A 27,439-nucleotide genomic window follows, 5' to 3' on the forward strand; every position below is an offset into this window, starting at 1 on the left:
GCTTCTATTTTAACATTGGTGTTTTTAGAAACTTTTCACTAGGTCTTTAATTTCATTGGCAGTCCTTTGGTTTAACTGTGATCCTTTATTATACTTGCCACAATTATTGAACATCTTTTTTTGTTCAACATTCAAGAGCTTCTTTAAACCTAGCTTCAGCCTACCTGTTCTAGTTTTCATATTCTTCCCTACTTGAACTTCTCATTTCATTTAAAGTGGCTTTTTCTATTGTCTTTTTTTCTTTTACTTTTTTGATTTCATTTCACATTTCTGCCTCTCTTCCTGTAGTGCTTCTTTTTTCTGGCTGCCTATAAATTTTAGACCTCTCTACTGTAAAGTTACAGTCCCCTCAATAAGATTAAAAGCTTACTTGTCCACCCTAGCTTGAGAGATCTCATCTTTCTGTTAATACGTATTTGCTTGCCATCTATTGCTACTATACCATTTAGTTTACTACCCTCTCTGCTACCATTATAGATTTGCCTTATTGCAACCTTATTCCTTCCATGTCTTTCCTATTTTTCTTTTTATTATGTTTTATATGTCCTTATTTTTGTTTTTTTTTTCTGTTTAAAGTTATCCTAGTGAGGCTTGAGAAAGGGGAGAATGTGGGAAGGAAAACACTGTCATGGTTCTGAAAGACTGACTTTTCTCTGACCCCACACTGAAAGTATGCATAAGACAAGAGAGAAGTATTTGAGTTTGACTGATGCTCTCCCTTCAGCCTTCCCAGGAAAGAGAAAGAGGAGTGGATAGAAAAAAAGCAGTGGAAAAAATACATTCATACTTAGCTTTTGTCTGTTTTCTGCTGCCACCTTCTTTTTCTCTGCTAGTATGCCCATATTCATAAAAAGGAGTCGGTTTTAGTCACTATTTTCAATATATGGAATGCCATTATAATACTAGCTGTTGATTGGTTGAGGTGACAGTGGTGGGTTTTGGCATTTCTTTGTGAACTCAGTAATAGGTACTTAGAACTTTGGATCATTTTTCCATAGAGAAGATATAGTTAATATTTTTTATTGTGGCTAGGTTTATTTTTTAATTGACTTAGGGCCTTAATTAAACATTTTAATTTTTATGCTTTTTATTATGGGGAATTTCAAAACTAAAGAATATAATGAACACCCATGTACCCATATCTGTCCATCTTCTACATTTACCATCTTAATGGGCAGTCGTATTTCATGTAGTCTCGTGCTCCCTTTCTGCTGGATTATTTTGAAGCAAATCCCAAATACACCCATCATTTTGTTGATAACATTTCAATAGAATAATACCTTCTAGCGAAAGAAGTGTTCTTATTTTCTAACAACTGCTTAAAATTGATCATGGAGTAAACTCTTTGTAAATTGGGAATCATCCTTTTGTGTACTGGGGTCACATCTAACTCATAGAGTGAAGTGTCTTGTTTACATTGGATCTGAAATTGATAGAAGTAAGAGTTTTTAAAACTTATTTTGATGTCTTATTTATATTCTTATGCAGATTCAGAAAACTATAAAGAAAACAGCACGACGGGAGCAGCTTATGAGAGAAGAAGCTGAACAGAAACGTTTAAAAACGGTGCTTGAGCTGCAGTATGTTTTGGATAAACTGGGAGACGAGGAAGTGCGCACTGACCTGAAACAAGGCTCGAACGGCGTGCCGATCCTGTCCGAAGAGGAGCTGTCCCTGCTGGATGAGTTCTACAAGTTAGCCGACCCCGAGCGGGACATGGGCTTGAGGTGTGGTGCTCTTCGATAAAAGAAACTTCTGAATGTTGCCTTAACTTGACAGTTAAAAGGTAATTAATTAGCTGTTTGATGATTATTACAAGGTTGAATGAGCAGTATGAACACGCCTCCATTCACCTGTGGGACTTGCTGGAAGGCAAAGAAAAATCTGTATGTGGAACAACCTGTGAGTATCACGATACCTTATGTTTTTATAACTAAAAGTCTTTAAAAATTAGTTTCCTGCTTAAGAGTAATGTTAATTGAAGAAATTTTAGAACAGGATAAGTAACGTCCCCTGTTTACTTTCTCATTTATTTTGTTGTTGTATCTGTTTTTGCATTTTTTGTGCCTGTTCTGTGTGTGTAGTCAAACACCAGCACCAGCCAACCAAAAATCTGTAAAGGTGGGAGTCCTAGCTGAACATGGTTTGTTTATAACTTACTCTGAGCTGGACATACTGACACTAATTGACTTGCTGGTTTTTGATTATTAGTTGGTGACTGGTTTTTCCTTATAGCTGAAATTTTGTGAAAAACATTTACTGTACCTCATATGGTACATGCCTTAGTCTGTCTTTTTCTTAGACTTCTTTTTGGTAACTTAAAAAAAGGTGCTGGTATCTAGTTCAATTTCCTTTGTGTGAGTTCTTAACTTGAAATAATGCAACTATGTTGATTTTTTTTTTAAAGGACATTTAAGTTTCACTAACTTGATAAATGAAGAATTTTAGGTTTTTAGTCCCTTAGTAAATCAGGGAATAGGTTCCTCTCTTGACTATAAAGTTGATTTAGCCAAGTAAATTATTGACCTTATCAAGGTAAAACTGTCTGTGTTTATAGCTTGTTTTTAGCGGAGGCTGAAAATAAATTGGATTATAAATTTTAATTGACAAAACAGTATGATACAATTTGGTGTGTATTTGCTTTAAGGACGTGTAAATCATATAAGGAAGCAGTCCTTTTATATCTTTTCATTTAAATTCTTTTTGGTTTGTCAACTTGTGTTGTCTGTATTTCATTGTAAAAAATCTTTTGGCTTCTTGGTTTTAGTTCTGCTGTAAGTATGTACTGAATTCACCACTTGAAATTTGGAAAGTGATTGATCTATGTGCCTAAACTTGTTAGCTTAAAAAAAAGTATTAGGTCACTCCTGATCAAATTTTCATGAGTGTTATTGAGTCATGCCAAGGATTAAACGTTTCAATCTTACAGTTCATTTTGGTGTTATTTCCTGCCAAGTCTTGTTCCTGTGTCTTAGGAATGGCACGTTTGTATCTATAGCTAATGGAAAGCTACTAATGCACTCAGCATTAGTGTTTTTATATGCAGTCAGTTTTTGTGCATTTAGGTTTTTTAAAATAGATAAATCTGAGTCATGAATCTTGGAAGTGTAGGGGAAGGAAAACATGAAGTGTTTGGAATTCAATAAGTAGTTAATAATGTTATTAGTAGGATTAATTTTATCATAGTTTGATATAATATGGTCCCTGGAGTTTTATATTTCTGTAGAGTGACCTATTAGGGAATAACTTGACTGTACATTTCCTATACAAGGCCAGGAAATTAAGATTTTAATTTAGTTCTTGACACACACCTTTGCCTGCTGTCCTGCCTTCCTTTATATCCCAGTGAACCAAATTCTGACAGTTTGAGTTGACTTTTAAATATATTGAATCTGCTTCCATTTCTCTTCTACTTTTCTGCCTTTCTCCTGTCGAATGTGGTCGTCCAAACTGAATCTGCCCCCCATCATTAAAATCTTGTAATGGCTTTCTTTTAATTACATTTCATATATGTTTGTCCTTAATTTCAAGACCTTGCATGATCTGGCCCTTACCAGTCTCTCCAGACTCAAATTTCCTTAATGCCTTTTCTCACTCCTGGTCCATTAGCTAGAGTGCATACTTTCATTTTCGTGTATTTGGCACCCTTCATTGCACAGGGCTTGTAAGTGCTGTTGCCTCTGCCTTGGAACACTTCTCTCTACTACTCACCTTCCACGTCTCAGGTTTTTCAGCATTTATACCATGAAAGCCTCTTTCAGCCTCTCCTTGACTAGGTCCAATCCATTGTATTTCTGTGTAGAACATTTCACAGATGTAATTTTACTGTTTTTGCGAGTATTTGATAACTCTTCTCTATTGGGTTGTAAACTTAGGGAGGGTAGATAACTGTGTCTTTTACATACCTTTTTGTAGCCCCAGTGCCTCCTACATTGTCAGCTTTTTTTTTAAAACTAGTGTACTTAAAATACAGGAAGATAAACTTAAATACAAATAGATTCTTTTGTTCCCTATTATTCTGTAATTGACTTCCGTTCTCGGTGGAATTTAATGTTTGTGTATGTTTTAGTAACAGTTGATGAAGTCTGTAGAGTGTTGATCATACCTCAGATGGTCCAACATTATAGTTCCTATTCTGTATTTAGATAAAGCTCTAAAGGAAATTGTCGAGCGCGTTTTCCAGTCAAACTACTTTGACAGCACTCACAACCACCAGAATGGGCTATGTGAGGAAGAGGAGGCAGCCTCAGCACCTGCTGTTGAAGACCAGGTAGCTGAAGCTGGTGAGTACGTGGGTGGATGTGAGCTTGAGGTTAGGGTCTTGGTTTTGTTTTACTTTTCCACCAACATAATCTGTATGCTGTTTTATAATGCTACTTCGAAGAATAGGGAGAAATTTCAACATAGTAGCTCTGAATTTGCATGATACATGGCCCAGAATATTGTTGAAACTAATTTATTCTGGAATAAATGATAAAGAAAAACTCTAAATGTGTTATTGTAAGAATGATAAAATATAGAAACTTACTGTTAACTATAACTTTATAAATAAATTCAGACTACGTGACGGTAAACTCTTTACTTATTTGGAGTTCAAATGAATTGTTAACTTTAAGAAAGATTCTTAATACTCTTTGTATCATATTTTTAATCTCTTAGAACCTGAGCCAGCTGAAGAATACACTGAACAAAGTGAGGTTGAGTCAACGGAGGTATGATTTTCATTTAATGCTGGCTTTCCCTTTCTGCCTTTCAAACAGAGGTCTCAAACATTTATTTTGTTTTGCAGTATGTAAATAGACAATTTATGGCCGAAACACAGTTCAGCAGTGGTGAAAAGGAGCAGGTAGATGAGTGGCCAGTTGAAACAGTCGAGGTAAGAGTCCTCCGTATTATAAGGTTGATGTCTTTTGTCTTTAATTAGTAACTTTTATGTCTTCTAAGAACAAATTAAGACCGTTAGTCTTTTGTATAAGTGCATTTATTAAACTCATTACATAAGACTGTTTGGTTTAAAAAGTGATTTGTTCATTCCTGTGGTTGTTTAATAGAATCACTGGTGCTGATATAATTCCAAAAAGTTATAACCATGTATAAATTAGGGTTAATGTATTAAAGCAGGGGTGTCAAACTCATTTTCACCGGGGGCCACATCAGCCTCGTGGTTGCCTCCAAAGGGCTGAAGGTGATTTTAGGACTGTATCAATGTAACTACTCCTTAACAGTTAAGTGAGAGCTCGGTGCTGCCGCTGGGTAGAAATAAAGTGCTGCACTGGATAAAACAAGGTGGAGGGCTCGATTCCCCCCACGGGCCTTGTGTTTGCCACCTGTGTATTAAAGTGTATTATTTGTTACCAGGTTAGTGTCTCAAAATCTGGGCTTCCACCTGCATAGCCTTCAGAAGACAGCCACTTATAGGGCATGTATTGGAGTATTGTCTTAGATCCCTCCTTCACCCTACGTCTGTTTGGTTACCAGGCTCTATTATCTCCATTTTCCTTATACAGGAAATATGGTTATGACTTGCCAAGCTTAGCAGGTATGACTTGCCCAGGCTTAAAAGCCAAACAGAAGAATATAAATAGGATGTGACAAAAAGTAGTGAGTTTTTCCAGCAGAGCAGAGAATTTTTAAAAATTATAATCTGAAGAAATGATTCCAGCTAGGAAAGAGAGAGGGAGGGAGAATGAGCTTTGGCTTTTTTAGTAGCAGTTTAGATAAAGTGATGGATGTTGACCCTAGGGTCCTGGCAGAAAGGATGGAATGATAGGAACTCAGAGCTTGATGCTAATAATAGCTAACATTCCTTGAGTGCGTACTGTACATTGGATACTGAGATAGATATGTATTTGATACAGATTTACTTTATATACGAGGCTTAACAGTTTAGGCAAAATACAGTATTTTAGGAAGTAAACAAAGGTAGTCTTTCTTTGAAAGCAGTTTATAAAGTAATTCTGAAATGCTGCCTAGTGATCTGGTGGAATTGATAACACTTTAGAATTGTAGCATTGATCAGAATATTAAACTTCGTGTAATTGTGGTCAGTTTGAGTAGCTACATTAAAGTCTACTTACTGTTCTGTTTACAGTATACATAGCATATGTAGTTTGGGGACCTGTCATGATAGTAATGAATGGAGCTCTTTCATTTTACCCCAATCCGCTCCCCTCCCCTTTGCTCCTCTTCTCCCATTTTATTTAGGTGGTAAACTCACTCCAGCAGCAGCCTCAGGCTGCATCTCCTTCAGTACCAGAGCCCCACTCTTTGACACCAGTGGCTCAGGCAGATCCGCTTGTGAGGAGACAGCGAGTACAGGACCTTATGGCACAAATGCAGGGGCCTTATAATTTCATACAGGTAGGTGCAGTTTAATTAGATGTTGTAACAGAAGATTTAAGTGTTTACATTTTTTAACTTAATTCCATTGTATTCTGACTTGCAGGATTCCATGCTGGATTTTGAGAACCAGACACTTGATCCTGCCATTGTATCTGCACAGCCTATGAATCCAGCACAAAACATAGACATGCCCCAGCTGGTTTGCCCTCCAGGTTAGTAACGGCATATTTTTATGTTAGAAATACATGTAAGGCCAATGCTTTCAGGTTTTTTTAAAGTTTGTAAAAGTGAAATTTTTTCTTTTAATGCTTGTTTATTTTTTAGCTCTTCTACCTTTTTAATTTGATAAGAAACTTTTTTCCTAAGAAACTTTTTTTCTATAATATGAATGAAAACTGTAGTTCATAATTTTTTTGTAACTTTTTGGCATATAGACTTAGAAAAGTACATGTAAGTGTACATTTCAACAGTTTTCACAAACTGAACACATCAGCACCCAGAAATGGAACATCATCAACCCAGAGCCTATTTTTGTTTCCTCTGGTCACTAATGACCCTCTCCCCCAGCCCCATGGGAATGACTTCCTGACTTGTCAAACTAGACTGTGTCTATAATTCATATACTGGTTCTTCCTGTGTCTATAATTCATATACTGTATTTTTTGGACCATAAGACGCATCTACCGTAGGGTTTAGAGGAGGAAAATTGGGGAAAAAAATAGGCTCCTGCCTCCTGTGACCCTGCTCCACTGCCGCCCCCCCCAGTGAGACAGGTAAGCTATATTCAGACTATAAAGACACACCCCCATTTTCCTCCCAAAAAGGGGGGGGGTGTGCATCTTATAGTCTAGAAAATACAGTAAATGAAATTTTACTTGGCTTTCTAAATGCCAAAATTAATCTAGGAATAAAAATAATAGAGGTGTTTTTCTCTGAAGGATGCTTGCAACTTTTTAGGAGAATTTCTGAACATTTTATTACCTAAATCAAAATGAGATTTAACAGTGAAGTGGGTAAGGGGGAAGCTTAAGAGGAAAGGGGAAGAGATAGACAAGAAGACAATTGAAGTTCCAGACTTTTACTAGTCTTACACCAACGCCATTATTCGAAGGAACAGCACTAAGAGTTGATACCTTGTATTGGGTTAAGTAAATCATGAGTAACTTTGAGTCTTGTTTTTCCCTCGAATATTGGGTTGGCCAGAAAGTCTCTATGGACTTTTCTGTAAAATAAAAGACACATTTTTCATTTTCACTAATAACTATTGATTTGGATATGTTGAGTATGTCAACTATCTCCTGCTATTGGCTTCCAGTGGGTGGTGCTGCTGAACATCTTACAATGCATAAGACGGCCCCATAGCAAGGAATAATTTGGCAAAAATGTTAGTATACCAAGACACTTTGCAAACCACTTTTGAAATGTTCGATCAGTCACTGCACTTTCTCCATACACTGCACCAATCTTTTGTTGCGTTTCAGTTGCGTTTTTACCTTTCTTGAAATAATAAAGCATAATATGCTGAAAGTGTTGCATATCCTCCATTTTCAATGTTAAAATGGCTGTACAAAAATTCACCAAGTTTAATTTCTTTTAGTGCATGCTGATATGACAGCTGTCACAGTACAGTCTAATAAAATTGTTTTGAATGAAGTTAAAAATGACTAAGGACTACTAGAAGCTATCATAGGGAAAAAACTAAATGAACTTTAAGGCCAACCCAATATGTCACCATTAAGGGCACAAAAGTGGAACTTTGTAAAGTAACATACTTCATATATAACTTTAAACATCATAAAACGAGTTACTGAGTAAAAACCTATTTATCTGGTGAAGTAGTTACAATGTTTCCAAAGTAAAGTGAACTCATCTTTGTCACATCTCTACCAGGCCTTGTAGAAAGGAATCAGTTTAATTAGCATTCATTTTCTGAGTCCAGTCGGAGGAAGAAATACGTAGTTTTCTTCGCTGGTGAGTTGTGCTGAAGCCAACACATGCAGCAGCACTGACTGATGTTACTCAGGCAAACGCTGAGTCTACTAGCCTCTCCAGTGAAAATGGGCAATTTCCCATGACTAGCCAGAAGTCCTGTGTTTTTGATTATCTGCTTGGCCATGGTTGAGAGGGGAGTGGAAGGATGGTGAGAATTGGCAATAATATGCACACAGAATCGATTGTAGGCTTTTTAAAAGTGTATTTGCATTTTTGTGTTTTTTTTTCGTGGAGACATTTGAAATATTGAAACTTGATAATGTGAAAATATTAGCGAGTATTATGTAAGGTCTTGAGTAAGAGTAATGCTACTTTAGTTGCTGCTTTAAAAGGCTATTTCATGGATTACACTGGCATCATTCTTCTATGTTCTGCTTTCTACCTCTTTGTTAGCACTTTATCATGAACATCTTACTTTATCTTTGCAAAACACAAAATGAAAGCCATTGTGAGAGTTGATTAATAATGACTGCCCTTGAACACAAGGCTCACTTGAAAGCTAAAATTCTACCTTTCCTACCCAGTGTGTTCTCATGATAGCTAAAGTTTATTTAGGGTTTGGCTATAGAAATTTGATTTTGTGGAACTATATTTTTTTGGTTAATTTTGCAGTTCATTCTGAATCTAGACTTGCTCAACCTACTCAAGTTCCCGTACAACCGGAAGCTACACAGGTAAGAGTGATAAAAATATTTTTGCAGATTTGTTTTTAGTCAGTTCTTGGGTTACTTTTTGAGTTAGCTAATGAAAGTCAGGGATGAATTTGATCTGTGTCCAAATCTGGCATGTGTAGCTTTATTTCCATGTTTGTATTTTTCTTGTGACAGTTAAATTTTTTTTTAATTCTGATGTTTTATAATAGCTTATTATAACAAAGGAAGAAGCTTTTAGATACATAATTCTAAAATTTAATGCAGATATTACTGTTTGGGGGGGAACTAGGGTTTATTTAACTTTGAGCTTCAATAATACGTGTTTTTTGTAGTTGTTAGATTTTATAGTCTCTTTAACAGGTACATTTTTTTTAAGCCCTGAATGTATTAGAGTTTATTTATAACAGAAAGACATTTTGATTTCTTTACTTCTGTGTAGGTTCCTTTGGTTTCGTCCACGAGTGAGGGGTATACAGCGTCTCAACCCTTGTACCAGCCATCTCATGCTACAGAGCAACGGCCACAAAAGGAACCAATTGACCAGATTCAGGCAAGTTCTGTTACCAGGTCATATCAACTTGATGAGGCGCTTGCTTATTCATGAATTGGGCAGAGGTAAATTACTGTTAATTTAGTTACTCTTCTTTTTGGACCTAATGCATGCACTACAGTATATTTATTTCATGAAGTAGCTGAGTTTGTTAATACACATATGGGTAGTAGCTTTGGCTAAGTTTAGTTTATCACTAAAGTGCATCTATTCACTTTGTGTTTAGGCAACAATCTCTTTAAATACAGACCAGACTACAGCATCATCATCCCTTCCTGCTGCTTCTCAGCCCCAAGTGTTCCAGGCTGGGACAAGCAAACCTTTACATAGCAGTGGAATCAATGTGAATGCGGCTCCATTCCAATCCATGCAGACGGTAGGCAAATGAGTCCAACTCACATTAAGTGTATAGAGTATACTATCATCGTGCTAGCGTTTCAGTGAAGGCTTCACTTCACTTTGTGCTTAAGTCTGCATCTCCCCTAACTGGGGGGTATATTTAATTGGACCTAAATTTTGGTTTTCCTGCTTCCAGAGGTAGATTTGAGTCTTAGGTGTTATGTGCTCACATCTTGTTTTATAGTTGCACCTTTTTGCACATGTAGAAAAGTAGACCAATATCCACATATAAAAGTTGTTACCTACTTCTAATAGTTGTTTACATTTTGCTGTATTTGCTTAGTCTTTTACTTCACTGAAGTACATCACAAAGTAAATTTTAGACACGATCCTTCACCCTGCTTCCTCTGTAAGCATCTCGAAATTTCAAGAGTTTCTAGACAATAATGATAATGGAAATACTGCAATCAATAGGATACAGTTAAATTGCTCACAGGAAAGTTCATATAGTTAACTACTTAATAACTTTTGAGTAAAAAAATCAAAATATAATTGAAGTAAATATTGAACTGAATTCAAGTTGATAGAATTAATTTCTGTAAGTGATACTGGAGCAGGGGTTTCCATCTTCTATAAGGATTTTTTCATTTACAATAGCATTTTCAAGGCTGCTGATTGTGTCTTTAGGTTTTTTTAATTCCCACTTATACTTTGCTTTTAATGTGTTTTTTTCCCATATTGACGTGCATTAATTGAGGAATTGTGTGTGTGTGTGTGTGTGTGTGTGTGTGTGTGTGTGATGTCTGAGACTTCTGTAAGGCTTTGTTTTACATTTGAGGTAAAACCAGCATTGAAAGTCCGCCATGTGAAAAGTAGGGAAATTATTAGCATAACAGGATGAACTAATCATTTATTTACTTACAGGTGTTCAATATGAATGCCCCAGTTCCTCCTGTTAATGAACCAGAAACTTTAAAACAGCAGAATCAGTACCAGGCCAGTTATAACCAGAGCTTTTCCAGTCAGCCTCACCAAGTAGAACAAACAGAGCTTCAGCAAGAACAGCTTCAAACAGGTAGGATAATCAGCATCAATTCCTTGGCTACTTGCTTTGCAGTGCAGTCACTGACAGCGTTAGGGCAGTTTAGACTTTAGAGTGGCCGTATCTGAGAGTTTTTGTTTCAGTTTTAGACTGTATAAATTTTACATTGCTGATCCGTATTTGCTGTGTGATTATGTGCAGTTTTTAGAGGCCTTGTACCCATTTTCCTTTGGTCAGTGAGCTTTTATAATACCTTTTTTTGTTTTAGTGGAATTAAACTTGTTACTGAAATTATGATCAATTTTGCTTTTAATTGCTAATTTATTGAAGCCTGCTGGCATGATAATCTGCACAAAGTTAGGAAGCAGTAAGGAGTTGCTTGTGGCTGCATTTGGTGGACTATGTTGAAACAGAAGTCCTTGTTGGAAAGTATATTTGTAATTTGGCCAGTTATACATGTCACAGTAATAATGTAGATAGAGATATTTTAGATTTTTTAAATTTGTAACACATGAAATACCTTTTTTAGGTGTTTGGTTATTTAATTCCTAGGAGTTTAATTGGAGTCCCACAACAAACTAGCAAACCCTGCTAAAATCATAGGAGCTCGTACTTAGATTTTATCAGACTGATTTTTAAGAAGAGATCTTATTTAGTAACTTTTTTTAGAGAGAAGGGAAGGGAGGGGCAAAGAGAGAGAGGGAGAAATACATCAATGTGTGAGAGAAGCACCGATCAGTTGCCTTTTGCATGTGCCCCAACCAGGGACCAGACCCGCACCCCAGGCATGTGCCCAGACCGGGAATTGAACAGGTGACCTTTTGCTTTGCAGGATGATGCTCAACCAGCCGAGCCACACAGGTCAGGGCCAGACTGATTTAAATGACTATGAAATTTTCTTGATAGACCTGGATCAATGTTACAGATTTTTCAGCAGTAAATTCTTACATATCCCTGTAGTATTCAGCATTACTAATCAGTAGGGAGGTTAAGTCAACCAAATTTGATAGAAATTTGTCAATTATGCTGTGTGTGCTCAGCTCCTTAATGATAACTGGGCTTCTTGCTCTCAGGTTCCTTTAATTTCTTTGCCATGTACTCATTCGTTGGTTTTGGAACAGGTACATTTGGGGCCTTAAAAGTATTGTGCTGACATGTGTGCTATTTTGCCATTTTTTTTTTTCAGATGATGTGATGAAATTAAAACTACTGTGTATCATTTGACTTGGTTAATGATGCCATTTGTACCAGTTGATTTCACTGTCTTGTTCTTACACTCTCCTTGACTTCACTAATTGATTATAAGAACCTGAGCTAGATGACCTTTGTTACCATTTAAAAATACATGTTATCTATAAAAATTTCATAACATTCACATTTTCAAAAACAAAACAAAATCAGTCCGTACACTTTGTTTTTTTTTTTTTTTAAGATTTTTTATTTATTTTTAGAGAGGGAAGGGAGGAAGATAGATACAGAGAAACATCAATGTTCGGTTGCTGGGGGTTATGGCCTACGACCCAGGCATGTACCCTGGCTGGGAATCGAACCTGTGACACTTTGGTTCGCAGCCCGCGCTCAATCCACTGAGCTACGCCAGCCAGGGCTAACTTTGCTTTTGTTTAGACACTTCCACACTGCTACTCCAATCTAGGCCGCTGTCACCTCTTATTTGGACTGTTGCTCTGGCCTCTTTTGACTCTGTTTTAGCCCAGTCTGTTCTTCACACAGTAGCCAGAGTGATTATTTTAAAATGTAAATCAGATGTCTTACTCTTGTTAAAACCTTTTAGTGACTTCCTATTTTATTTAGAAAAGAAATCCAAAGCTTTACGTTGGTTTACAAGTTCTTCTATGATGTGGTCCCTGCCTTGTCTTGTCGTATATCCTGTTTTCTTCCTTTTGTCCCCATACCAGCCACAAACACAGCAAGTTCTCTGTCCTCTCATAGCCTCCACACTTTCTTTTTGTCTGGAACTTCCTTCTGTTAATGTTTGCATAGCTTTGTTTCTTGACTGCTTTTAGATTTGTGCTTAAATATCACTTCCCAGAGATCTCCCTTTATCACCCTGTGTGAATCCATCACACTCACTTTGGTCGCTCCGTTATCCTACTGCGGTTTATTCTTCATCACTTACTACCTGATACAGTATAGATGTTTTCACTCGTATATGTGTTTTATTCACGTGTCATCTCCCATTATTCATCTGGGCAAGCATCATGTGTTGGTAACCGATACACCCCTGATGTCTAGGACTTGATCGGCATGTTGATGTTTGTTGAATGGATCAGTGTGTGCCATCATTTTAGACGTTTTGTTTTAATTTGAACTCAAAAAAGTAAAAAGGATCTTTGGCAGTTTTTTTATGGGCTAGAGTTTATGCTTCACAAACGCTTCAAAGTAATTCTGGTCTTTTTAAATGAAGACCACACATCATTTGTTTTGCTGGGTGTTTCTTGAGGTGAGATTTGAGCAAGATTAATAAAATTCTTATTGATAAAAAGTCAAAAATTCAGTTTTTTTTAAAAGATTTTAAAATTTACTTTTGGACAGAGGGGTAGGAAGGGAGAAAGAGGGAGAGAAACATCAGTGGTTGCCCACTGGGGAGCTGGCCCACAACCTGGGCATGCGTCCTGACGGTGAATCAAACTGGTGACCCTTTGGTTTGCAGTCTGGCGCTTAATGCACTGAGCCACACCATCCAGGGCCAAAAATTCAGTTTTTTTTACTACTTTCTGCATGCATACAAATGAATATTTTTAGATAGAAAATGTTGATTGTACTCCTGATGTTTGCTTATAATTTTTAATCTTGGGAATGTAGTAAAGGGTAATCTGTGTAGAAAGTTCACATTGGGAATAGTGTATCTGGTTTATAACATAACTGAGAAAGGAGTCCTGACCCCTTCTCTTTCAAGGCATTCTCTAGCTTTGTTGTTGCAAAAGAGACTTCTGAGAACTAGTACGTGTATTTGGGGTTTCTTGGAGATATGAAATAGGTCTGGTAAAGATTTTTAAGAGTCACACCACCTTTCCTCTCTGCCTGATCATGGGGTATTTGGGTTGGCTAAAGACCGCTGTTTTTGTTCCGAGGGTGCAGGCCTTCTAGTGGTCTCTGCCTTCCTCACCTCCCAAAGGTACTGACAGCACCCCTTTTTTTGCCCTACCCGCCTTCCCAGTGAATTATGAGCACTGGCTGAGTACCAGATACGTACCTCACCTAGGTATTTAATTTTTAAAGGTTTCTAGATTCCCCATTGTGGAAAGGGGAGGGGTGGGGTGCAAAGTAGTGGGCCTTCCGTCTAGGACCTTCCTTTCACTGTAGGTGGCTGCATACTAGTGGACCATGTAACTGTCTTCAAGATTGGCTGTACTCAAAAGTTATTGAAATGAATCAAGAATTAAGTGGGGTATAAATTGAAGGCCTCTGCCATTTATCTCTGTAATGGACTAACTATCCTACGATACAGCTACTTAGTTATAGGAACATGGTTTCATTTGTTTTCTTTAAATATTGAGGGAGATTTAAAAGAATAAGAAAGCTTCAACTACTGAGGAGCCTTATAATGAAAATAAATAAGTGGTATAAAATGGTAATTGTACTGTTACAGTATGTAAGATCTTTTGAATTGTTTTTTGGTCTCTTGTGCTAATAGGCAGGTGCCTCTCGGAAGATGTATAATAATATAGCCTTTCAAGTCATTGGGAAGGCTAGACCTGCGTGCTGTCACACCACTGTGTGCTTTCAAAGGTTTGGATTGTTGGAGAATTTCATCCCACTTAATATATGGGTAGGAGAAAGGCAGGGACATATTCATGTGTAGTTTTCCCTATTGTTAATATGAAAATTTATTTAAACATAGAATTGAACTTTGAAGAGATTGTGTAAGACACTCCTTAAACCAGAAAGCATGTGGGAAAACAAATTGTAGTGAGCTGTGTGTAGTGTGTGTGTGTTTTACTATTTTTTCTCTTTTTATTATAGTGGTTGGCACTTACCATGGTTCCCAGGACCAGCCCCATCAAGTGACTGGTAACCACCAGCAGCCTCCGCAGCAGAACACTGGATTTCCTCGGAGCAGTCAGCCCTATTACAACAGTCGTGGTGTATCTCGTGGAGGCTCTCGTGGTGCTAGAGGCTTGATGAATGGATACAGGGGCCCTGCCAATGGATTCAGAGGTAAAAACAACGCCAAGTTCATGTCCTTTTCTGATTTGTAAAATGCATAGAAATATGTCATGGTTTGGGGGGAAAATATGTATCTCTCTGGATTAGCCTTCTATATACAATTTAAACATTTTTAGTATAGTCCGATAGAGTAGTTTAACTTGACAGTATGTTTTTTGTATGTGTCAAATCCATGTCTCCTCCGTCCTTTAAGGGGTAATTGCTTTCTGTACATTATCAGACCGTATGGAGATTTATTTGTTTTTTGTCTGTATGTGTGTATGTGCATGGATGAGTGACAGTTTTCTAAGGCAGTTCTCATAGAAATAGATGAATAGATTGAGTTGGGATAGGGAATTAGGAGATTACTATGATTAACTAGCATGGCTTATAGTTTTTGTTTCTTCTCTTGGTCAGTAGTAAGAAAGTACAAATTCCTTGTAAAGATAAGAAAATTATTTTCTTGTCCTAACTTTTAGGAGGATATGATGGTTATCGCCCTTCATTCTCTAACACTCCAAACAGTGGTTACACACAGTCTCAGTTCAGTGCTCCCCGGGACTATTCTGGCTATCAGAGGGTATGTAAAGTTATTGTCAAATATAAACCTGACGGAAGTGTACCAGTGAAAGGAATTGGTGTAGTTTCTTGATGGACTTGATTAAGTAATTTGGGGCTGATTGTATTTATGCTTTTGGACAAGATACTTCATTATGAAGAATGATGACTTGCTTTTCTTGGCACTCAGTATAGGTACTCATTTAAGAGTGTTAAAAACAATGCTTTATAAGAGCAGAGAAATATATCTCACTCAATGTTCTTGAGAGTAATAGGAGTACAATACTTACAGAATAATATTTAGTTATGACGTATTGAAATGTCTAAAAGAATAAAGAAGAATTCTATATTCTGCAAGTGTTAGACTAAGAATATAGATGGCTAAGGATTAAAAAATTACCTTCTCTTCATTACTAACTAGCTTGTCTTCTAGGATGGATATCAGCAGAATTTCAAGCGAGGCTCTGGGCAGAGTGGACCACGGGGAGCCCCACGAGGTAATATTTTGTGGTGGTGATCCTAGCTCCCAAGTGGAGCTTCTGTTCTGGCCTTGGAAGAGCTGTTCATAATCTGCATGCAGGTTACACGTTAGGAATACATTGATCATTTCCAGACTTGTTTCTAGGGGTTACATGAAATGCTCTGTTTCTAAAATTTATCTTGAACCCAAATTTAATTTTTTGAATGACTTTCCCTGTTATTCTACACTGTCTTGAAAACTAGAACATTTCTCCTCCTCAGAAAAAAATGTTTTTCCAACTGCAAATTATTTTTCAGGTCCTAAAACCTGCTAAATGTTTTTAGGAAGTACTTATTGAAACATTTTTGTAAGACATTTTTGGAATGAGATTGAACATTTATATAAATTTATTATTCCTCTTTTATTTTTGAAACATGCATATTATATTGTAGGGCCAGAGACCCTTTAATGGCCAGATAAGCCATAGTTACATTTAGAGAACCATTTAGAAATCATGGAACTAATTGAAACTTCAATGCCTTTTGGAGTACTATTATATAAATACCCAAATATTTCTTATTTGTAAACAAAACCACCAAATTCCTAACTGTAATTGAATTATACTTAAAAATGACAGGTTTTAAGAGTTTTTGGTTTTGTCTGTTGTAGGAAAACTACTTCATGCCATGTGGGCAGGAAGTCAACCCGTGTAACAATTAGAGGTAGCATTTCATATGATCTGAAGTTCTAAATGGTTCTTACTTGAGGGAAGTAAATTGAATAGGTTTCCTCTAGATATTGGCCATCACATGTATAAAATGTATATTCAGGAGAAATTACAAAGTACTTTGATTTTAATGCTAGTAGAAACTGGCCAACAAAAAGGTGCACTTTTAAAACATTAATGGATCACTGGGAAATTATTGACTTGAAGTATCTAAGGATATTTGCATGTGAATGTGGGTTATGTTCTTTTTCACCTTGTAGCATATTCTATGAAAGTTGAGTTGACTGGTAGCTAAAAATCTGTTTTAACAGCATGTAAAAAGTTATTTTATCTGTTATAAGTCATTATATAATTTTCAATGTTATGTAGTTTCTTTTTAACAGTTTAGGTAATAAGGTCTGTTTTTCATTCTGGTGCTTTTATTAATTTTGATAGTATGATGTTACTACTGAAATGTAAGCTAGAGTGTACACTAGAATGTAAGCTCCATGAGAGCAGGTACCTTGTCTGTCTTTACTTGCTGTATCTATTTCCAACGCCTGATGACAGTGCCTGGCACATAGTAGGCACTCAATAAATACTTGTTGAATGAATGAATGAATGAGTACTGGTGGAATACTCCATTAGCTCTACTCTTCCTTTAGCTAGAGAACATGAGCAAATTTGCGCATGACAACTTCCAGGACAGGTGAAACTTGAACACTGAAGAATTGACCTCTTAAACCTAATAATGTGGTGACAAGCTGCCCACATGCATCTTGACTTCAGATAAAAATCTGCTTGAAGGCAAAACAAATAGTATTTGAAAGAAAAACCAAATGCCATTTTTGTCTTCTAGGTCGTGGAGGGCCCCCAAGACCCAACAGAGGGATGCCGCAAATGAACACTCAGCAAGTGAATTAATCTGATTCACAGGATTATGTTTAATCGCCAAAAACACACTGGCCAGTGTACCATAATATGTTACCAGAAGAGTTATTACCTATTTGTTCTCCCTTTCAGGAAACCTATTGTAAAGGGACTGTTTTCATCCCATAAAGACAGAACTACAATTGTCAGCTTTATATTACCTGGACATGGAAGGAAACTATTTTTACTCTGCATGTTCTGTCCTAAGCGTCATCTTGAGCCTTGCACATGATACTCAGATTCCTCACCCTTGCCTAGGAGTAAAACATAATATTCTTTATGGGGTGATAATATCTCCATAGTTAATCGAAGTGGCTTGGAAAAAGCAAGATTGACTTTTGACATTGGATAAACATCTACAAATCAGCCCTAGGATTATTCAGTGGTAATTGACAAAAATATTTCCCTTGAAAGGAAGATGGAAAGAGTGTGGTATGGCAGAAAAACTGCATTTCACAGCTTTTCTAGTTAAATTGGAGCACTGAACGTTTAGAAGCATACCAAATTACGCACGGGCCCTTAATCACACATTACAAGGTTGGCTACTGACTTTGACATAGTACTATTCATCCTCTGGCCAAAGGACTGGTTAAAAACACATCTGACTTCTTAATAGCTAGTATGTGTAAGACAAAGCCAAAATGCAAAATTAGGCTTTGATTGGCACTTTCTTTGAAAAATATGCAACTAATATGGGATGTAATCTGGATAAATATGGGATGTAATCTGGATGGCCACTTCTGTACTTAATGTGAAGTATTTAGATATCTTTTTGAACACATAACATTTTCTTTGACAATGGCTTTTGTAAGGATTGGTACTATATTATCATTCCTTATGATGCTCATTGCTTATCACTAATCCTTGGAATTTGCTGTATTGTCACTTAAATTGGAACAGGTACTGATAAAAATCCATGATGGGTAATCATAACACTCTTGGTCACATGTTTTCCTGCAGCCTGAAGGTTTTTAAAAGATACCAAATGCCTGCTGCTACCACCCTCTTAAATTGCTATCTTTTGAAAAGCACCAGTATGTGTTTTAGATTGATTTCCCTATTTTAGGGAAATGACAGTCAGTAGTTTCAGTTCTGATGGTATAAGCAAAACAAATAAAACATGTTTTTAAAAGTTGTATCTTGAAACACTGGTGTTCAACAGCTAGCAGCTTATGTGATCCACCCATGCATAGTTAGTGTATAAATTTTATGGTCATCTCCAGCAGCTACTTCTACAGTACTTGCACTTACCTTCTGTCTAATCCTAATTGAATAATCCTTTTCTCATGGAGGTATTATTCATACTCAAAGTGGTGACTCCTTCCCTTAGGTGTATAAGGAGAGTCACAGATTTGGTGGAGATTGACAGTTGAGTCATTCACATGCTAAGCTGGGGATATGTGCTAGCAGTGTAAGCACTAGTTCTGTGTGCCTGTGGACTTAAAGCTGCTTGTCGTATCCCACTGTGACTTCATGGAGAACTAGGCCGACCTAGCAAGCAAAGGCTGCTAAGTTCATGGTATTTTCTGTGCAGAAATTAAATTTTGTTTTTAGCCTTCAGCTAAGGAATATTTGCAGTAGGTGCTCAACTACTTAAAAAAACACACACAGCTCTCAGACATTCATTGTTAGACAACTGGAGTTTCCACTGGTTCTGTAGCCCACTAAAATGGATAGGCTGTTGAACATTCCACATTGAAAAGTTTTGTAGGGTGGTGGGGAAGGAGGGGATCTTCAATGTTTATTTTAAAATAAAGTCAGTTCTTGACTTTTCTCATGTGTGGTTGTGGTACATCATATTGGAGGGTTATCTGTTTACATTTGCAAATGAGTCTCTTTTGTTAGCAAATGACATCTGCCTGGGATGTACCACAACCATATGTTAGTTGTATTTTAGAAGGATTAGACAAGTGTTCATGGTTTATTGGGTGGTCCCTAGATGTATGCTTACAGTCCTTTACATAACGCTAAATGTGCTATCGGTGTCGAAAATAATTGCAGGATATTTACAATCAAAATTGAACTAAGTAAGTTCTTTTTACAGTGATTTTTATGAATTAGTTCAGAGATGGGATGGGGAGAAATGCTTTCTAGATTTCAAAATTCTATGCATTAGTGCAGATGTGAATGTGCAAAAGGTGTTAGTTTGATTATTTCTCTGTATGTTTTTTAAAGGATTGTTTCTTTCTGAAGTACTATATATTATTTTTGGCATTCTACAATTGCAGTTTAAATGTAAAACTTTTATGCCTCAATTCAGACTATATTTTTTAAAGGAATGCCTCATTATGGGGCAGAGAACTTTTTAAAAAGTTCCATTAAGATCTGAGTCTTGGCCCTAAGTGTTCTGTGTAATACACTTCCTGCCTGCAGAAGGCCTTTTGTTTGGTCAAATGGCATAGTTTAACAGTTGCAAGGAAATGATTGTCCCATATGTCACTGTAGCTTCTTGGTATAGTAAGACTCCACACATACAGAACTGTAAATGCACAGTATCAGTCATCTCACATGAACAATGAGACTTCTGTTTTAAAGCTTTAAGGTAGAATGTCATAGATTGCCTTGGTTAGGGCAGTTTTGTTTCCAGATCCTAATATCCCTAAAGAATATGGGAGACTTTCCTGATCATTGTATCTCGATACTAAAATAGCCTTTAAATATTTTTAATCAGTTAGCCTCTGTAGTTCTTTTGTCTCCTGTATAGGCAACATGGGAGACTTCCCGCTTATAGGAGACATGAGAATGTGTGTTTATTATCAGAAAGCTCATTAACTGAGGTGCTCTGTTGACAACCAATTCATAAAATGTAGAAGGTAGTTGAGTAGTCAGCCTTCTAAGTGTGTTAGGAAATTTGTACTGTTCATTTTATTTTCAGTAATATATCTTGGGGGGATTGGGAGTACAGGTAAGTGCTGAGTTCAAACCCTTCATTTAATCTCTAAGCTCCCAAATCCCCAACTCCCTTGAGTTCTTGTTAAGTGCTCTTAAGTTTTGTTGACTAAGTTATATTGAAAAGAATTGGTATTGCCCTTGAGCTTATCCCTTTTAAAGAGGTAATGGGGAAGGAAAACCTTCAGTAAAATGAAGGCTCATCTCTATACCTTTTCCATTTTCGAATTCTACAAAAATACTGGAAAAGACTAGTGAATGTTTTAAATTACATTAGTTTAAATCATATTAAAATCTGATTCCTTATTGTCCTTGAGTGAAGTCTGCTTCAGTTGTATGTACCATCCAGCAAAGCTCTAAGTAAAGAAGATGTGCTACTTAGGAGAGGAAAAACCTTAAAGAAACCTCTTTGGTAGTCTTGATTTCCAGGTTTTAACAGCTATTCTGAAGCCTAATCCAGTCCCATGCAGAAGACAGGCTCTTTGAGTTCAGGTAGTGAAAGCACCTAATCTATTAAGGCCATTTTTAGTGTGTATTATTTGTAAGTGCTAGTTTTCTTTAAGTCCTGCATTTATCTTAGGGAGCCACTGTAAGCCAGTGAACTAAATCTTCAGAAAATTTGGGTAACCTTGGCCAAGCATCATGCCAAGCACAGCATTCATTGGTGACAAAATCACTGTTTTCTGCTTTCACTGAACAGTTTAAAGATACTGATGTGGTGACATTAAAGTGGAGCAAATCCATGATGGAGCAACACGTATAATGGTAGATTCTAAGGCCGTGACTAGTAGGATACGATCTAGTCAAAATGATCAGGAAAGACTTAAGTTGAAAGGGATAATGGAACAAAGATTTGGAGAATGGGTTACGAACTAGACAGGGGAGAAAAGCCTGTCCAAAGGTCCTCAAGTGAAAACAGTACAGGTTGAATAGAGTGAGGCTGAAACATAACAGCTACTATGGATGGCTTTATAGTTATATGCCATGTTAAGTTTTGTCTCGAGTAGTTGGGAACATTTGACGATTTTACGTCATGTGTATGGGGTGGGGGAGAATGGTGGGTCACCTAATAAACGATGTTTGACAAACACTCAGTGCAGTGTTGAGAGCAAAATGTACAAGAGGTGGCTTCTGGAGGTAGCTCTTGTATGAAATGAACACAAAGTGGAGGGTGGTGGTGAGTGGGTGTCTACATATTTCCTGTCTATACTTCGTGGAGTTCTCCAGGCCTTGGTTATCAGACTTCATCTCTAGCTAATATTGTTCCCTAGGTGGCTTATCTAATCCCATGGTTATGACAGTATTTAAGTTACACCTAAATATTTTTAGGTCCCAAACTGAACCAATTCATACTAAGTGTCTTGATTTGAGTGTCATGAGTATTCCAAATTACCCTTTTGATTAGCCTACATTCATCCAGTTGCTCAGGGCAAATATACTAGGGAGATTGTCTTTGATTTTCGTTCATACCCTGTATCTAGTCTTTAAGCAAACCCACCCGCTTCTACATTGAAAGTATATTGCGTCACCTAGCACTTGTGACCACCACAGTTACCAGTTTTGAACAGTGAACTACAGTAGCTTGTAAATGGTTCTCCATGCTTCTACCCTTGCTCTTCTGTAGTATAATATTTGCACATTGGTCAGAATAAGCCTTTTAACAGGGCAACTCCGATTTTGTCACTTAACTTTCCCAAACTGCAGTGGTTTCTCATACCTGGAGTTAAGATCTAAATCTGACCCACGTACCCTTCATTATATATCCTAGTTTTCTGCCATATCCATTTTCCTTATTACTGTCCTCTGGCCACACTGGCTGCCTAGCCAAGGTTTTGCCCATCTTGGAGTTTACATGTTTTCAGCATGGGAAGACTTCATTCATTGTTTCCTTCATGCTCACCTCTAAAACAATACCTTCGTCACTTGCTGGATGCTTTGTTCTTAAAACCTAGCTAGAATTATGTAAGCTTCACAAGGGACGGAAATGTTACTATCCCTTGTGTCTGGCATATTGAAACCTAGAGTGAATTAAAGAATTTGATGGATGTTGGACTGGATGGGTGGTGGTGCTGATACTACATTAGATCTGGAAGTTTCTTGATTTGGGGGAGCAAGAGAAATGAGTTTGGCTTCAGACATTCTGGATTTGAGGTGTCCAAGAGGAAATGTCAAGCAAGGGGTTGTATTAAGTCCAACGATCTGATCCAAAGACAACTTAAACGTATGTATGGGTGTCCCCATAGTCGTGTGCATACGGGAGTTCTGGTTGCTAGACGGGGTTGGCAGTAAGAAGAGCAGGGCCCCGGAGCTGGGTTTCAGAAGAGCGCCAGCATTTGGCGGCCAGCTAAAGGCCCAAAGGGAATCTGCCAAGTACAGCGGTTGCAATGGATAGACAACCTACAGAATTCCAGACTACAAGATAATCGACTGGGTATGAAGGAGGGTCGAGGGAGATGAAATAGGTCTGAGTTTCCCTATCCTGTCATTAAAACGGTGTGGTGTTTAAATAGGGTCGGTAAAATTACGCACACATCTCTCAAACCACTCATCTCGCATAAGGCTAACACTGAAAACCCTGCACTTCTAGCCCTGTGCTGCCTGGACCTACGAGGGCACCCGAGCTATCTCTGGCACAGTGGCACAGACGGTGCGGACATCTATATGCTTAATTTGTCCTTGGTAGTTAAGTACCTTAATTTCAACACGAAGAGAGACAAATTACACAGTGCACCACAAAGCAGAGGTTGAAACTCAGCCCTCCGTGGCCCTAGGTTGCAGCCCCGCCCCCTGGCCCGTTGACGTCATCACGCTGAGACAGGGTTGAAGAAGGTCCCTCCTCGTTCGCTGACTCTGCACCGGTAGCGCGCTCGGGCACGCACGGCCTGCCAGCGCCAGAGCCGGACGCGCGAGGCCGATCCAGGCAAACCTTGAGAGCCGACAGTAGGCAACCGCTAGGGTCGCTCCTCTGGAGTAGTGCCGCGCCCCACGTGTTTCCGCGCCCCATGTGCTTCCGCTTCGCTGCTGTTTGGAATTCGCTTAGCTCCGGACACAGGTACTCCTAATGGGATGACTGGGGCTAGGTGCCGAGCTCGGTGTCCGTTTCCTCCTTGCGCCTGGAGGAGACTGACTCGAAGACGAAGGTTCTGCATCCATGTCTGCCCGGCCCACGCCAACGGCCGCCGCACCGGGGCGCTCCTAGATGATAGGATCCTCTTCCCCAGTAGGCGGCCACTCTTGGGCATGCTTCTCCAGCGCTCTCTGGGGTTACGTGGTTCGATTTCCACTCTCTGGAGACTTCTAGCTGGGGTGGGAGAGTGGGGTGGAGGGGATTGGGTGAGTGACAACACTTGCTTTCCGCGGAGCTAGCTCACGGTCCCTAGTTGCCGCCTGGGCATCGAATGGAGGCAATCTTGAGTCCAGATCCTTCCACACTTCTGATTAGTAAGGCTCATTCGTTTATACTCTTTATTCAGCAGTCACATTCAGGAGTTTGTTGTGTTTTCCAGTACACCTAGAATAGTGGCTGGCCCATAGATGCTATGAATATTTGTTAGACGAATAGAAGAATGAATGAAAAATAACCACCCTTTTCCTCCTGTAGGGCCTTCCTCATCCGTTAAGACTTCCTTGGCAACTCCAAGCCACCATAATCTCAGACTTTCAATAGACCAAATTTTATGTAGTGGTCAGATTTTATGTCTTTACACAGATTATTCCTCATGTTTTTCACTTAAGTATCTTCTCCAAGGATAACTAAAGCTCCTTAAGGTCAAGACTTTGTCTGGTACTACTTGTGGGGCTCCCACGGTAACTAGAGCAAAAAGCAGTCCCAATAATTAATTTTAATTGACTATTATGGGGTCTTTATGTAGTCCACAACACAGTCTACAAGCTGGGCAGGTTGGAAAAAACTGGAAAGACCTCAGGCAGACCTGAGAGTAAGTCCTGTCTGTGTAGTTTATCTTTCTTGGGATACTTGAGTATTTATACTTGTTCTTTCCGTATAAAATAGGAACCACTGATTGTGACGTCGTGTCCATGGTAAAATAGAACTGCTAAATTCCCTATTTGGATTGGGAGCTTAGGGGGACAGCTAAGGCATGGTTAAGGTTCAATTAATGAGCTTTATGTTTAGAATGTAGCAGGCACTGGAGTTTCTAAGTGACCTATCTTTTTAAATTTTGTGTTATAGTAATACAGTTGATACAACTGGTGTTTCTTTGGTGTATTATGGTAATGATGCAATATTTTATTATATGTAATTAGCATAACTTTTGAGGTCTTTCTGTACATGCTTCAGTATGGTTTTTCCCTCCCTTGAAGAGACAGTTGGACTCATTTCATCATAGTGACTATTCATTTTCCCCCTTGACTTTATTAATAATGCATATGAATTTTTAAAAAGCAAAATAGCCACCCCACCTCCCAAAGAAGAACAAAATAAGAATCGCCTGCAACCTCACAATTCAGAAATAACTAGTGGATTGGCCAAAAAGTCTGTGTGGTTTTTTCCATGAAATAAAAGACGCATTTTTCATTTTCACCAATAACTTTATTGATTTGGATATTTTGAGTATGTCAGCTACCTCCTGCATGGTGTAACATTGATTCTTTTCAATTAATGTCTTGATTTGATTGCTATCAACTTCAACTGGTCTGCCTGACTGTGGAGCATCATCCAGTGAGAAATCTCCAGCATGAAACTTTGCAAACCACTTTTGACATGTTCCATCAGTCCCAGTACAAACACAGTACAAATACACCTTCTTCATACATAGTACAAATCTTTTTTTGGGTTTCAGTTGTATTTTTACCTTTATTTCTTGAAGTAATAAAGCATAATATACCAAAAATGTTGTGTGTTTTCTTCCATCTTCAATAGTGAAATGGCTACACAAAAATTCACCAATTTTAATTTAGTTTTTTAAAAAATGCACACTGCTATGACAGTTGTCACAGTACAATCTAACAAAATTATTTCAAATAAAATTAAAGACAACTAAGTGCTACTAGAGCCTTCTTATAGAAAAAAAACAAACAAACTTTCTGGCCAATCCAGTACTGCATACTTTGGTGTTTTGTTCCAGTCTTTTTCTTTCCCTATAAGTTATATATATATATGCATAAAAGATGGTATTATACTTAATCCCGTCATGTTATTCTCATAAGCATCTTTACCTGTATCCTTAGTTTTCAAGTGATTTTGAAAAAGTTTTATTGAAAACTGCCTTATTATCTCATAGATGTACCACTATATAGTTTAATCGTTCTACTTTTTAAATGTTTATTTTTTAATCCTCACCCAAGGATATGTTTACTGATATTAGAGAGAAAGGAGGGGAGAGGAAGGGAGAGAGCGAGAGAGAAAAACACTGATCAGTTGCCTCCCGAATGTGCCCTGGCCTGGGATTGAACCTGCAGTTTTTGGGTGTATGGGGTGAGACTCCAACCAACTAAGCCACCCGGCCAGGACAGTCATTCTATTTTTTTGAACATTGTTTCTGATTTTTTTAAATACTCATGCATAGAGGTGTGAATTACAGCTTTCCTATTGACTTCCCATATGGAGGGAACATTTTCATCCCCTCCCAAGCCTGTGTCCCAGTGGGTGATGGCTTCCCTAGGGAGCTGTTTGAAGGTTAAGATGATGCCTCTAAAGGTGCCTAGTAGAGTGCCTAGCCCCACAGGAGGCAGCAGCTCGTGTCCCTCATCCTGGATCTGGTGGTCATGTCCCGTGTTTCCTTTCTTTCTGTTCAGGGATACTACTTCACCATGCATCGGAAGAAAGTGGATAACCGGATCCGGATTCTCATAGAGAATGGGGTAGCTGAGCGGCAAAGGTCTCTCTTTGTTGTGGTTGGAGATAGAGGAAAAGATCAGGTAAGACGTGGTGCGTGCTTCCTGATGTTGTATCCTGTCCCAAAGAGTCAGCATGTCATAGGCCCTCTTGGGTTTTAGCACATAATGACATTAAGGTCCCTTGATTGGCTTCCTTTAAGTAAAATGCTTACTGGAGAATCTTTCTTTTTCTTCTCTCTTTCTTAAAGATTTTATTTATTTAAAGTTTTTATTTATTTATTTGTAGAGAAGGGGGAGGGAGAAGGAAAAAGAGGGAGAGAAACATCAATGCGTGGTTGCCTCTTACGCACCCCCTACCAGGACCTGGCCCGCAACCCAGGCATGTGCTCTGACTGGGAATCAAACCGGCGACCCCTTGGTTTGTAGGCTGGCACTCAATCCATTGAGCCACACCAGCCAGGGCCCTTTGTTTTTCTGTAAGTAATAAATACTCTGTATTTAGAGTTATTAGCAGACAGGTTAACAGCTCTTGATGCCTGGGGTGGTGGGCTGAGCACAAGGTTTAGTGTACGTGACCTGGCTTCTAGTCCCAACTTCAGCACCACTTGCCTGGTGACCTTGGGCACTTCCCTGGCCCTCAGTTTAGTTTCCACATCTGTCAAATGAGGTCTTGGGGATGGCAGTCTCAAAAGTCTCTTTTGGCTCTGAGATTCTGTGACCTTTTCCTTTGGCAGGTGGTCATACTTCATCACATGTTGTCCAAAGCAACCGTGAAGGCTCGGCCATCGGTGCTGTGGTGTTACAAGAAAGAGCTGGGGTTTAGCAGGTAAGCTGGGCCCTTCGAGCGTCCCATGCTACTGACAGCTCCTTCGTGGCAGCTGAGTGCCAGGAGATGATCCCTTGACGTGGTTTTCCTGAGATTGCTGGTGGAAACAGTCTCAGGACAGTTCCAAACAGAGAAAGTGATGGCGCTGGTATCTTCCCTTCACTCCTGACAACACGTTTCAAATAA

General features: G+C 38.4%; 2 protein-coding genes across 2 annotated transcripts in view; both read left to right on the forward strand.

Moving 5' to 3' along the window:
- CAPRIN1 (cell cycle associated protein 1) overlaps window positions 1-19,512 on the forward strand; it is a 34,410-nt gene extending 14,898 nt beyond the window's left edge. The window contains exons 5-19 of the mRNA XM_045825179.1: window positions 1,489-1,727; window positions 1,820-1,902; window positions 4,146-4,283; window positions 4,660-4,712; window positions 4,790-4,876; window positions 6,205-6,360; window positions 6,446-6,554; window positions 8,947-9,008; window positions 9,427-9,537; window positions 9,764-9,913; window positions 10,801-10,951; window positions 14,903-15,097; window positions 15,565-15,665; window positions 16,077-16,140; window positions 17,669-19,512. Of these exons, the coding sequence (XP_045681135.1) occupies window positions 1,489-1,727; window positions 1,820-1,902; window positions 4,146-4,283; window positions 4,660-4,712; window positions 4,790-4,876; window positions 6,205-6,360; window positions 6,446-6,554; window positions 8,947-9,008; window positions 9,427-9,537; window positions 9,764-9,913; window positions 10,801-10,951; window positions 14,903-15,097; window positions 15,565-15,665; window positions 16,077-16,140; window positions 17,669-17,733 (1,764 nt within the window). The 3' untranslated portion in view covers window positions 17,734-19,512. The remainder of the gene's footprint in view (window positions 1-1,488; window positions 1,728-1,819; window positions 1,903-4,145; window positions 4,284-4,659; window positions 4,713-4,789; window positions 4,877-6,204; window positions 6,361-6,445; window positions 6,555-8,946; window positions 9,009-9,426; window positions 9,538-9,763; window positions 9,914-10,800; window positions 10,952-14,902; window positions 15,098-15,564; window positions 15,666-16,076; window positions 16,141-17,668) is intronic.
- A 3,986-nt stretch (window positions 19,513-23,498) lies between these two features.
- NAT10 (N-acetyltransferase 10) overlaps window positions 23,499-27,439 on the forward strand; it is a 40,062-nt gene continuing 36,121 nt past the window's right edge. Inside the window, exons 1-3 of the mRNA XM_045825759.1 lie at window positions 23,499-23,680; window positions 26,386-26,508; window positions 27,162-27,253. Of these exons, the coding sequence (XP_045681715.1) occupies window positions 26,401-26,508; window positions 27,162-27,253 (200 nt within the window). The 5' untranslated portion in view covers window positions 23,499-23,680; window positions 26,386-26,400. The remainder of the gene's footprint in view (window positions 23,681-26,385; window positions 26,509-27,161; window positions 27,254-27,439) is intronic.

Source organism: Phyllostomus hastatus, unplaced genomic scaffold, assembly GCF_019186645.2.
Source record: "Phyllostomus hastatus isolate PE091 unplaced genomic scaffold, TTU_PhHast_1.1 phas_scaffold_585, whole genome shotgun sequence".
NCBI classification, from domain to species: domain Eukaryota; kingdom Metazoa; phylum Chordata; class Mammalia; order Chiroptera; family Phyllostomidae; genus Phyllostomus; species Phyllostomus hastatus.